Genomic DNA, 13,739 nt, shown 5'->3' with positions numbered 1-13,739 from the left:
TTTTGGGCGCGAGACAAAGTTTTTGCACGATAGGCAGAATAAAGGTCTTCCCCAAGCTTGCGCCTTTCTAGTTGTACTGCTCTACCCAAGCGTTTGCTTCTGCTTGCTTGACATTTTGTATCGAAAGATTACGTTAAGAGTAGCACTCAGTTTTTCCTTTCAGCAGACCATGCCACAATCACAGCCAATGCCTATTAACGCCAACATAAGCAACTATCCACAAAGACTTCCAGGCAACAGCATCACAGATCCAAGTCGTCACAGCTTTGATTCCCGTCAAAGCTACCATAGCAATTCAAGCACTGGCAGTCTGGATATCCTAGATGAAGGAGGATTCTGTAGCAATGTAAATGTGGCAGAACTTTACCAGAGGGGCATGCCTGTAAGATGACAGTATATTCCTTCCCTACCTTGCTAGCATTTGCAAGATAATTGCACCCAGTCCAACCTATTCTAACAGATGCAGGCAATTACTATGAGCATTTGAAGTTTCTATGTGACACTGACCAGGGTAGCAATTTACCCCTTTGTCTAATTCAAATCCAATTCAATGAGATTTTGACACTGTGATTGCTTACATCACTTCTCTATTCTTAAGGTCACACAAAAAGCAGTCTATAATCCCTCAAACTAGGCTTTTGGCAACATTGATGTGTATTGCATGCATAATGAAACTAAATAAAGCCTTTTAGATCAGCACTGAAAGAGCATTACTAAAATATCATTATGCATGTCATGTTTTGCCCTTGGGCATCTCTGTCTTTACAGTCTAGGAGAAACGATCAGGGCACCTTGGAGCCTTATGTGTGCATCTGACACTCGCCGCTAACTTTACATCATCACGCTTTATATTCTTTTATTTAGGACGATGATATCATCTATACATGGCTGAGTGATTTAAGATTTGAATTCTACTTTGAGAACTTTCGTCAAGCTGGTTACGACATACAAACCATATCAAGGATGACACCAGAGGTCTGTACATGAAAAGCTTTGAACAAATTATAATCATTTTAATCACCTACAAGCAGAAATAGCTTTATAATTTGAATAATTTTGTTTGAGATGCCACAAACAATGTGATTTATTTAGAAACGGTCAGTGTTTTTGCTTGGTGAGTATGCTTTCTTTAACAATTATAAAGTCAACAAGGCAATATAATGGATTGTTGAGCATGAAAATAACAGCGGCAGAGCAATAATAGGGCACTGGTAATCAAGGTGGGATATATTGATCCTGCTCCCGGAGTCCTTTTATTAGAACATGGTTAAGAAAATAAACTAAACCCCTGGATCGAAAGACCCTGGTCTTGCAATGCATTAACTATATTCTCAGCAAGCAAATTAATCCCTGACTTATGTTTGTTTATAGTCACTAATTACTAATATGTAAAAGCTCTGCATTTGGGGGTCAGCATTACACTGCACTTTCAGAGAGCGTATGTTTTTCAAATGTGTACCTGTATGAAACTGCAGTTTTAATATTCATCTTCTTCATTAGAACATCTGCTGTTATAGGACTTGACAGCTATTGGCATCACTAAACCGGTGCACAGGAAAAAACTTAAGCGAGAGATCTCAAAGCTCAACATTCATGATGGGATCCCAGATTTTATGCCTGTAAGTTTTTGAGATCTCAGTGTAACTGATTGTTACAAACATTTCAAGGTGCTATAAATTTAGTAGGTATAGTTTAGGCGACCAGTATTTTCAATGCTATAGTGCTGCAAATCGCTAGGATATGATTTCTGACTGCATCTGTTTATGGTCCACAGCCTTATATCATGCCTGCAAGTCAATGCGAGTAATCAGCCCTGATTCTCATTACTTTTTCATTAGGCTACAGTTCTTGAATGGCTTCAATGTCTTGGACTTGATGTATACCACGAAACACTCCAAAAACAACAGTATGACGCGATACAACAAATTCTTGAAATATCATGGGAGGACCTCGAGGATATTGGCATTACCATGCTAGGTAGGCCTAGTATGATACACTGGCTCATGACTGCAACTTGATACTTTCAGCCTCATAAAACAGTAAATGTAGCAGCATCAGAAATGTGTCTCCTATGTCCTACAGCGATATGTATAAATACTTGCTGTTGTCTTTAGGTTTCTCATATTGCCTACTCGCTCAGGTCAGGTTTAAAGTTTCCAGTTACCCATGCTGATTCTGACAGTTAGTATATCGCAATAAAAGAGTCACAGGCAGATTTCTTTGAGCTACGTCACCCAGTGATGGCAGCAGTGACCAGAGCAATTAGCTTTGACAGTACTGGTCACTAAGTGGTTCTGGTACTCAATCAGAGCTGACTGAAGTGTGCAAAGCTGATAGATAAACATGATAATGTGATCTTGGATTGTTTATACTTGATAAGTGGGTTTGGTTATCTTCGCTGCGAGGAGGTTGTGTTTTTAAATCTTCAAAGACAGTTTCAGATATCATAAAAGGTTATTTGTTAAATCCCACTCTGCATCAACATGAAAGCGTACTGTAAAGTCAAGTGTGTGATTTAAGGCTTTGTTTGATGTCCAATCATTAGTGAAGGCTGTCAAACCCCAAAGTGAACTTTGAAGCTTTTCTCAAATGTGGTAATTTTCACTTTTATCACCTCTATAATGGATTGGTTGTAATAATTCTACAGAGCGCTGTAATAAGCAGTGACTAAAATAAACATCACTGCTTTCTTATCAAACAATCAGTTGGCATAAAAACCCCCCTTGGTTGTATATGTTGGCAGTGGCTCTATATTTGCTTGCTTGTACTACAGCTATTATAATACCGTGTTAATTTTTTTGGTTCATTAGGTCACCAGAAAAAGATAATGCTGGCTGTTGAAAGGCTGAAGAAATTGAACAAAAGACAGTCTCAGTCAAGTTGTAACAATGGTCGTGACTCTACCCCTATTTCTGGATTGATGCCAAGATGGTCAGCAGATATGGCAGTCAATGGAACATATATGATGGCTGGAAGAACGCCAAATAGATCCTATTCAGGGGAGAACATGTCTCAAGGAAGGGAAAGCTCTCCATATAGTGTGGCTGCCAGCAAATCCATTAATGAGATCATGTATCACAGGTATGCAATGTAGATCCTAAGGTGGTGTCTGATTATATAATATTCGCTTCTATTCCAACATTTAGATAAAAACGTTATTACTTTGATCTTTGCTGACTTCAATTATATCTCACTTGTTGCAGACATACTCGGCATTCATCAGGTGGTGATGGTGTACCCATGATAAAACCTGGGATGTCACGATCCAGTAGTGGTAACTCAGTAAATAGTAGCAGCGATTTTGCCGTGCCCAGATGCCAATCATTTAACAATCATGAAAGGGATTCTACTCCAACATCGTCAGAAGATTCTGGGTCATCATGTGGAGGTTCAATGCATAGAAAACCAAGTGTTAAGGGTCCCATGAAAGGTATACATGGATTGAACATGAGCAAGCACTCAAGTCAAGATTCCATCGACCAACCACGCAATTCCATGGACAATGTTGCTCAATATGCCACTCTGAGGCGTACAAATTCACGGAAACAAAGCTCACAATCCCTTGACTTTTCAAATGGAGTTGTTCCCAGTCCCAGCACCACCTCACCCGGTCTTGGTTCTTTGTCAAGTCCTTTTGCTTGTTTTCGCTCACCATACACCCAAATACACAGTGGGGAGGTTCAGAATCAACTGAACAAAGACTCGCGTTCAAATTCAGTACCTTCCTCACCAGTGACTAAAACTGCTCATTCTGGTGGTGAAAGTGCTGGCACTAAAAAACCACCTGCACCACCCAAACGTACATTATCTATGAAAACCAGACATTGTAGCGAACCAGCAAACCAAGATGAAGAAGTGCATGAATTTCCTCCACCTCCACCACCAATAACATTTAATTTGGAAGCCATGAAAGCTCATCAACCCAAAAACTTTGGAAGACTAAGCGACCCTAATTGTGAACGTAGGCCTTCTCCATTAATGGATGGTTTGAAGCTACAAAATGTGACTGAGTCAAGTCTTGCAGCACGTCGCCGTGCAGGATCTTCCGAAAAAGAGGCTATCACTAACAAAAACAACAATGCATCTTCGCAGCAAGACTCTGTCACTCCTACTGACCAAAACCAAAATGAGATCAGTATGATCATGTCTGTCCACAATGATTCTGCCACTCCAAGAAATAGCACAGAGAATATCCCCTTTGCCAATGATAATGCTGGCACTATAAAACAGAAATCTGCACAATTACGACCTGCAACAAATAGTTTTGACGGTAACGGAGTTGGTAGTGATTCAGCATTGGAAACGGAGGACTGTGATGAACCTGATTTTGATACAGTTAAAAGAATGCCCAAATCAGGTGGTAAGTTAATATGCTTACTAGTCTAATCGGGATTTTTCTTTCTACATTCTCATATTTACTTTTGTCACCGTCTTGCACTTCTGTTTGCCATTGGTATTTTGTCGCTATTACGTGCACATCAAACTTTATTTATAGGTTTGCAGTTATTTACAGACCAAGCTGTGGCCATAACCGCGGGATCGGTTTCTATTCCCCAGCTTTCTAAACGGTAAGTGCACAATATGAATTATAATTGTAGTTGGTGACTGATTCTGGGATACTTTAAGATTTTTGTTGTGCTTACTACCTGATTTGAAACAACAGTTTGACTCGAGCTATTTTATAGCACTAAATATAAAAAACACGGTGTTTGTGACTCCTTCGTGGCAGGCTGATGGTGATGCTTGATTTTCCTAACTCGGTGGTGAACCCTTGATAAGTTTGAATAGAATGCTCTCTTAAGGTGGTTTGTTCATTTTATGCATGGCAATTATTCATTATTTCATTAATCTCGTAATGGAAATCTTCGCGCTCTTTTATTTGCTTTTTGGTGTTTTGTTATCAGTTATTGAGAGGAGACAATGGCCGAGACTAAACAGAGTCCCCAAAACAGTTGAGTACATCAGGTGTTAAACACCTGACATGCACTTTGCTTTCACTAACCACTGACAGAGAAAATCCTGGCTGTGATTACGAGAGTGTTGACGCTGAAAACAGATGGCTCCATAATATTTTATCTGCTTTGCTTTTCCTCTAATAGACACTCTAAACGGGTCAATGGACGCTGTAGCTTAGCAATGGCTCCAATTTGTACGCTTGCTTATGCTCTGTAGTGGGTTGTGGTTTGCAATATAAGCAACAAGTTAAATCCATGATTATTTTGATTAACAAAGGTTCAATAATTTTAGTTATACCACTACAGTTACAAGGGTTCTATTTTAATAACTTTTGTTCTTAAAATTGAAAATCCTGCTTATAACATACTTCCTCTCTCTATATTGCATGTTGCGTCTAAGATTATAGACATATCTAGACGATAGAATTGTTTGCACGGATCATATTGAACGCGAGTCCATGTATACAATTCACTTTTTATTGCCATGAACAACCATGGTTCTACTTCAAGTCTGAAATATAGCTTGAAATGATCTGTGCGCTTCAATATAATGTCAATAACATCAAATCTGAACCATTGAGGCATTATGGGGAGTTGTTGACAATTGTGAACAATGAATTTGTATTCAGTAGAACTTACACAGGAACAAAAAATATGATCAATTTTACACGCCCTTTAATAAGATGTTTGGTTGTGCATCGTAACAAAATTCATTTTATTTTGCGTCTCATCATTGCAAACCATATGCCCTTAGTGCAATGCCTTAACAGACGCAGACCATAAATGATTCGGTTTCTAATCATTTTTTAATCACCACTGAAAATGCTGAATGTCCTACATTTAGCTAACCATGAAATATACAAACCACTTCAGTTTTTAGTTTCCCATCCTACAAACATGATCAAAAAGACACACGGGCAGTAGTGGTGATTCAAAAGATGTCACTCCACAAAAAGGGGCCATGAAAATCAAATTCCGATTTATCTTCTGATAAAAGGGCTGATTGTTTTGTCTTTCAAAAATCGCTAGTGTTTCATTACAGTTAGATGTCAAAGAGCGCTACTAATAATGATGGACAAGAACAAACACGATTTATAGAAACTATAGCTATGTAATATCTATTGTAGCAAAGAGGAATGCAAGACAAATGTTCTTACGGATATTGACACGATGCTAGAAGACCTTACATCAGAGCTAGATGCAATGTTAGAAGTCGAAGAAGATATTTGAGCTTGGGTGTTTGCTCTGCCCAACACGATGTGTCTATTGAGCCTAGGTGTTTCCTCTGCCCAACACAACGTGTCGACATCCTGGATTTAACCTACAGTTATTTGCTCTGCCTATTTTAGTAGGTTTAATTTAGAACAACCACACCCGTTTTCATAGATTTTATATCATAAAGTTCTAACAACACATCTCATCTTACACGTGTTTTTGTATGACTGTTACATGACATTTTTTTCCTATTTTTATGTATGTGTATTATTTAAGTTTTTTCTTTCTGTCTAATTTCTTTTTCTGATGACGACCAGAAGTACAATGTACTATAAATCAGCTGGGATTAGGTTAGGGGTAGGTAGATAATATTGCAACAAACCTAGCCAGTTTAACCAGCAACAAGCATCAGATATTTTTACTATTAAGTTTTTACCATGTTCATAAAAGGTGCTACTATGTGTATGTTTGTATATAGGAATCTTTTGCCACAGTGAAACAGCACATGGTTGGTACTATGGTACTATCTTGTATTATATGTAGATTACATTGTTACACAAATGATCCCATATTTTTTTATGACAATAAATTCTTGCTAGCAACACTTACACTGAAGGTTTCCTTAAAGTATACTGGCACGCCTTTTATCGTTCAGGTTTTTTATGTGCCAATTCAATGCCATCCAGCATACAACCTAAAAGCAAAGCAAGCCTCGCTGCTGACATTCACCAAGGGCACATGACCAATATACCAGCATACACCAATGACCAGCATACAGAGCCATACGAAACTAATCCGGCCTGATATTTACTTCATATATCAAGCTATTTGTATCTAGGAGTACGTATTTTCATAAGAATACATAGTATTTCGTTTAATTCATTCCACAGTTGGGAAATTCAAATTATATTAATCAATAATTAAATTATTCAAGTAACTATATGAGGTATTAAAACGAATACATAATAAAACTATGTAAAAGTGATGAATAAAACTAAGCCAATGTTATGTGATGTTTGGTTATAGCATTATAGATAATCTAGCGGTACGTAACCGGTGAGATGCGAATTGCAATATGCATTTATTTGATTTGCATTGATCAACAGTGAGTTTAAGCTCCTGAACATACATAATCAGTGAAGATACTGACCAACCATAGCCTATACAGTTTTAAGCTTGGTGCAATAGTTTGTCTATAAGGTAAGCCCTTTTTTGATCCATTCCTTGAAGGTTGACTTGCAACAAAATTCACATTACAGTTATTTGGTATCAAAAGATTCACCATGTCTTACTCTGTTGTGTTGTAGGTGCCAAATATGTGGAAATGTGATTACAAGCTCTTAAAAGCTCAAAAAAACGAAAAGTCGCCGTAGATTGGAATCCGTTTATTTTTCTGACGTAGCCATGATAGTTTGGTGATTGTCTTGTCACGTGATGTTCTTACGTGAATTGAAAGGCCAATAAAAAGCTCAATATAAACTTATCGTAGCACTAGTTTATGACAAACACTGGGCTTTACCGAAGACCCCGGATCAAATATAGATGCTCGCTACTTTACAGTTTTGTTTCGGCTTGGTCTAATCATCTAGCCGTAACCTGATCATGTGACCTAATACTTCGAAAATAATTTTTGCAGCACTTTTCGATTATCACAGGTGACCAACCGGCTCGTCATGATTACCTGACAATGATATGTACTACTTCGAGGTAAGGTTAAAAATTAAATGAATTTTTACGGTAAGTTATAAGATATTACTGCTAAAAGTGACAGCATTTCAATGACGATAAAACAGACGCGTAAGAACAATAAACATGGTTTTAGTGAATGCGTGAAGTATATTTGTGAAAATATTTCGACCAATAAGGTTGCATGAAAGTGTAAACAGAAACCATCTACCACAACTACATCACATTTGAGCCGTTTTGGAAAGAGAATCTAAACTACGGCGGTCTTGTGTGGCTGCGATTAACTGTTCGTTTTTGAGCTTTTAAGAGCTTGTAATCACATTTCCACATATTTTGCACCTACAACACAACAGAGTAAGACATTGTGAATCTGTTGATATCAAATACCTGTAATGTGAATTTTGTTGCAAGTCAACCTTTAAGATAATCCATTAGTCTAATGTATATACAAACGTTGGCGACTGAGGTCTACCACAATTTTATTCAGATTATTAGATTTACTCTTGTATGGCCCTGCGAGTTATCTGTGCTGACATAATCTACTTAATAAATAACTGCTCTTATATACTCTTCAACATTGTTTTTATTTTACTTGGATTCAGATGAGGTCGACTGCGCCACAGCCATTAACCTAATACTTTCTCTACTAGAGATGCTACTGATATATGCTACTTGTCATTAACATATAACACTGCCAAACTTGACTGATTATTTTCTACCAAAATAATCACCACTACTAGAGCATCGCTATAGACTTAGATCTTTTAATAGTTGGTGTAAGAACAAAAGTTTAAAAAGTTAGTAAATAATTTAACTTATAACTTCATAAATCCAAGTGCGATTTCATCTGTCTCTTACTAACTAGCTGGCCATTGGCCAATGTTTGTAACTGACCGCTGGTATGATACCTGCATTGAAAAAGCCAACAGAGATGCGATTCCACCGCTGTCAATCTTAGTCTCTAACCAGCGAGCGAACGCAAGTTTGCATCCTGTACCGTAAGGGTAGCCAGTATATAAACCCTGAAATGTTGAAATAGATCGACATGAACAAATTAAATTTACAAACAATTACAAAATATCGACAATTGAGCCAAGTATGCTATGATGAAAACCTTCCTGTTGACTACCTATTATGGAATGACGAGTAAATACCTCCACAAAACTTAATTGGCCAATGATGCATATTTCACACATAGCATGGTAAAGAACAAAGGATTGTACTGCCATGATTTTTGACAAAGATTGTGTTGTGGATTGAAGCGTACATGACATGCCATGTCGAAAAATCATAGTGTTCCATCGCTGAAACGGGTCAATCAGAACATAGCAAGTAGAGTTTTCAGTGGGATGATGAAAAACATGAAACAAAGGAAAGAAAAGACTAAGAATTACTAAAACTTCACTCGCACCCAGTGGTATAAATATTGGTATAAATATACAATAACCAGCTGCTAAAAATACCTGGCATAGCAGTTGAGTAAATACAACTTACTTCTTCATTCGTTGTAGAATTCGGTGAATAAACACACCTGTGTATCTGCAATAAAAAACAAAAAAATGACTGCTATATGAGACATTATTTAAGAAAAAGGTATTGTAGCGATCACATCATCAATTGTATCAATATTTAATGCGGTTACATCCAGCACGCTGACATTACTGAAAGTATTGTACAAACTTTGTATACACAATTTAAAACTTCTATAATCATTGTTCTAATACTGTTAAAGTATAACTTGTTGGAGTTGCTAATCCTTGGCAAGAAAGCTTCTGGCGTGTATAGATAACTACCTTAACAAAGTTTTTAAGCCAGCTAATAATCGCGCTGAGTCAAAATAGGTAGGTTCATTCACTAATCATCTACTGCTAGCCTACCGCTGTTATTATTACTTTTTGTATCTGAAATTCTAAGGAGTATTTTTGGAATTGATATTTGAAAGTTTAGTAGTGATGAGCTTTAAGAGTTTTCTTTTTTATTGAAATAACATTGGAACTAGTTTTTATTACAGAACAGAAGAAATTACAAGAGGCTCTAAATATAAACCAGATACTGCTAAGAGCAGTTGAAATCTTTAAAAAGCACTGGAGCTTTTCTATAGAGAATCTTGCATTGAATCGTTTTGTCAAAAAAAACTCACAATGAGAACAGGCCTAAAAAGATAGTTGTGCGCAGTTCGACGCATCGAAGATTTCTATAAAGACTGTTCTTCACCGACTAAAAAGGCAGCGAATGTTTTTGAGTGTTAAATAATGAATGGAAGCAGAAGCAAGTATTTCAGATTAAGTAGACTGATGCTGACTGGCTAGTTATAAACAGTTAAAACGTTCAAAAGGAAAAATACATTTGAAATGACATCACTAGTTGTTATCGTTGCTGTAGTTGATATTGGCTATTACATTCAAATTGCAGCGTTACACATCTCTGTTCTGTTGGTCTCTTTGCAACTACAGACATCATAATCGCACTTTCGCCTAATCTTAACATTTTAACTGCGATCAAGTTTGGTCGATATTAATCTTGAAACATCTTGGCCGTCAGATCACCTCAATCATAAAAAACAATTACAAATGATAGAAAATACCGATACTTTCTGTTAAAGTTTTGTGTGAGTTCATTTGTATGTATTAAAAAAGAAGCAGAACAAGTATCCTAATCAATGATAATAGACAGTAAATGCTGCCGAGAGTTAATTTCTGGATCTAGCAAAGAGCTAGCAATGGGAATATCACCTGTTTAGGGCAGCAAGATTCAGGCAACTGGCAGACAGCCCAACTTGAGTTACAATTGAACAAAGGGTTAACACGCCATTCCAGAAAGTCTTTGTATCCACAGCAATGGTACTGGAAAGAATTACAGACAAGTGATTAGAGACTGAAGCCTAAAACAGTAATTATTGTTCCTCAAGTCCGGCAACTAGACCAAACTGTAAGTTTTGAGCTCATCTATGAATTTATACTTGGTTTTCACTCTTTTTAAACACCTGTAGCAAAGGTCATCAGATAAATGAATTGCGAGCAAACGACTCTCTTTCATCACAAAAAATGACTCATTCCCTTAGGGACTAACTACATATAGATAACTGTTGTTTTTCCAGCTACGAATTTGATATCAGCTGGACATCAGACTGATTTTGGAAAATAAATCGTTAGCGAGGCAAGCTTTTGGCTCAGCAGTAAAAAGACACTTTTTAGCAAAATATAATCTTGTGAGATCTTGTGAGCTCAAAAGAAGTCTTTGCATCTACGTTGTTTAGGCAATGGTTGAATATGATAAAACCAAATTCTGGTAACTGCCATCTTTAAGATTTCCCAATCTAGTCATTCTACCCTGCTAGTACATTATAGTTATTCGACTGCAGATAATCCTACAAACTCTTTCGAGAGACTTATGATAGACAGCCACTAGCTTGATTTGCTAATTTAAAAAGAAAATGTTAATGATATGAGTTTTATTGCAGCTCTTTACTCGCTATAGTTGTAATTAATTTAGTGAGAGAAAACAATGTCTATTGTAGCAAGTTGCATTATATGTATACTTAAAACGGGATCTCCATAAGGTTTTTTGAAAGTAACACTAAAAACCTCTTCATTCAGCCATCTGTTGTAAGTAGTACACTAGTTGCTGTGAAGCATTACTATTAGTCTACTGTTAATTATTTTGACATGGCTACCATGTCTCACGAGGTATTATTCATTTTGTATGATGCAACTACATATAATTGTGGAGTAAGATCAGTCAAATGTCCTTGCTGGCAACAGTTATTGGATTAGACACAAAAAACATGCACTTCTACTGTTTCTACTGTCTTACCAGTTTTTGTTAGGAATTAGATGGGTGCTAGGCAGAAAACGGAAAAAGATTGTTTGGAACACTCCTGAAGCAAGCCATTATCTCACTTGCACATGCACGCTGATTGTAAAATGTTCACAATTAGAAATAGGTTTGCAAACTTGCTATAGCGAGCGTTATTAATATTGGTGATTAAAAGACTGAACATCCAAAAGCCAAAAATATTTAAAAAAAAACTGTTTAATGATAGACAGTAAAATATGTCTTTACTAGCAGCACCTAACATATCCTAAAAGAATTTTGAATAGCTTACATATACGTTAAAAGTGGCCCGACCCATGTAGAACTTCTTAATGGTTAGCACACCGAAGATCTGCTAAGGGAATTGTCTCCCAACAGGCCTTTTAACAATGAGAAGTGTGTGTAATTGTTTAGAGGCGAGAGGTAACAGATACACTAATTCCAAACTTTTAGCCATCTTTTGGAAAAAAGAGCAATTCAGGTTGTCATGAATTGTCATTACTTGATTTGAGTGAATTATAATAGGAAGACAGCTTTTAAGTTCAGAACAACGGTGTAAATGTGGAATCTGCAATGGGCAGCAACATCTCAAAATAAACATGCACTGTTGTAATGACTACATATAGAAGAGCAAAGATCCCGCGCATGTATTTTATGCATCCGCTAACATACTAACATTACAGAACTGTTACTCCGTACTCACTTGCATACAATACTGTTGTGAAATATTGTTAATATTATTCATGTATTGTATTTCACATAAGTGTACATATAGTCATTTTGGCTAGGCAATCATGATGACTGAACAAAAGAAATGTACCATAGCAGTTAGAAAACAGTTGTAGAGTAACTGTTGACATTTCTAGAAGCAACAGTGTTTACCCGTGTAATTGAAAAACCTCGACACTAAGGCATACCCTGTTCTACTCAATAAGTTTATAAATTCGAACATATCCATCAGCATTGTTCACTGATTACATTAGTACTGTTGACATTAAATAAAAGCTTTTAAAATTTGATTGCGTTAAAACTATCTAACTGGAGCAACTCGAAAAGATTTGATTTTTTTTATTAGAGTAAAATTATTTACATCATACATTATAATGAAAGTGTAAAAGGGAAAGCACAAAAGCTTTTGGTCATAAACTCATTTTGCACCCAGCAGAGACACACAAGACAAAAAACATTATTTAACTAAAAAGAACTGTGACGGTTGTGCACGTAAAAAAGCTTGCCATTTTGAGCATTCCCAATTTAAAAAAAATACTTCCAATGTCATCGTGGAACTAGACTTTCATCGGATAAATGTTTCATAGGTGCAAACGCCATGATACATGTATATATACCAATAGGCAGCTTTCAACATTTAAATGTAAACTATCTAATGGCGGAATAGTATGTCTACAATGTATAACTAGAGAATATGATGCAAAAATTTAAAATGTTACACTTGAAATATTGTAGATGTTAATAATTTTTAAAAACTTACCATCTCAATCACACTTCAACAAAGGTCTTTTAATTTCTTGTTAACAATTATGGTTTTTCTGAAGGGAAGAACAAACAGTTGTTTTTAAACTAAGGTGAAACGCATAAAAACTTACTGTGGAAAAAAGCAAACTAATGACAATCTAGCAAAATGCCTTCTTGTGCTGCAGGGTTTGAACATGCTTTGATTAGATAATTTAATATGCTGTGATTGCATTTGGCAATTAGAAAAAAAACAAAGCTGCATTTGAGTAGTACGGAAATCTCATAATACAACATTTTACTCACCTTAAACGAAAAAAACAATACATGAAAACTTACTGGATGAGGATCTTCTCTGGGCTGCAATTTATGTGCCACACCTCGATGAATTACTAGCGTGGGTTGATTGACATTTTTATGTGCACTTTTCATTGCGATGCCTACTATGCAGTATTCTACCATGCGATGTACCACGTGATTCTACCGCAGCATTCTACCATGCGATTTGTTTTCTAGCCAGCATAACGGAACAGATCAGAACATCCGAGAAATAATGTATGCATTATGAATTATGAGCCCATATTAAAGGATGACTTGCAA

At 36.5% G+C, this 13,739-nt stretch overlaps 2 protein-coding genes across 4 annotated transcripts in view; one reads left to right on the top strand and one right to left on the bottom strand.

Moving 5' to 3' along the window:
• Nucleotides 1-6,778, top strand: part of LOC137399436 (caskin-2-like) — a 47,706-nt gene extending 40,928 nt beyond the window's left edge. Inside the window, exons 14-22 of one of the 3 annotated variants that reach the window (XM_068085564.1) lie at nucleotides 164-382; nucleotides 865-975; nucleotides 1,518-1,619; nucleotides 1,839-1,977; nucleotides 2,811-3,081; nucleotides 3,204-4,360; nucleotides 4,496-4,568; nucleotides 4,905-4,951; nucleotides 6,083-6,778. In XM_068085564.1, the coding sequence (XP_067941665.1) occupies nucleotides 164-382; nucleotides 865-975; nucleotides 1,518-1,619; nucleotides 1,839-1,977; nucleotides 2,811-3,081; nucleotides 3,204-4,360; nucleotides 4,496-4,568; nucleotides 4,905-4,911 (2,079 nt within the window). In that variant the 3' untranslated portion in view covers nucleotides 4,912-4,951; nucleotides 6,083-6,778. The remainder of the gene's footprint in view (nucleotides 1-163; nucleotides 383-864; nucleotides 976-1,517; nucleotides 1,620-1,838; nucleotides 1,978-2,810; nucleotides 3,082-3,203; nucleotides 4,361-4,495; nucleotides 4,569-4,904; nucleotides 4,952-6,082) is intronic. The other 2 variants (XM_068085554.1, XM_068085545.1) reach the window with 2 other exon arrangements.
• Nucleotides 6,741-13,739, bottom strand: part of LOC137388360 (CD151 antigen-like) — a 34,179-nt gene continuing 27,180 nt past the window's right edge. Inside the window, exons 5-8 of the mRNA XM_068074849.1 lie at nucleotides 10,589-10,699; nucleotides 9,351-9,395; nucleotides 8,765-8,878; nucleotides 6,741-6,864 (exon numbers count right to left, since the gene is read on the bottom strand). Coding sequence (XP_067930950.1) covers nucleotides 6,793-6,864; nucleotides 8,765-8,878; nucleotides 9,351-9,395; nucleotides 10,589-10,699 — 342 coding nt within the window. The 3' untranslated portion in view covers nucleotides 6,741-6,792. The remainder of the gene's footprint in view (nucleotides 6,865-8,764; nucleotides 8,879-9,350; nucleotides 9,396-10,588; nucleotides 10,700-13,739) is intronic.

Source organism: Watersipora subatra, chromosome 1 (assembly GCF_963576615.1).
Source record: "Watersipora subatra chromosome 1, tzWatSuba1.1, whole genome shotgun sequence".
NCBI lineage: Eukaryota > Metazoa > Bryozoa > Gymnolaemata > Cheilostomatida > Watersiporidae > Watersipora > Watersipora subatra.
The sequence above is the reverse complement of the archived record's forward strand: the minus strand, read 5'-3'. Positions and strand labels throughout refer to the sequence as shown.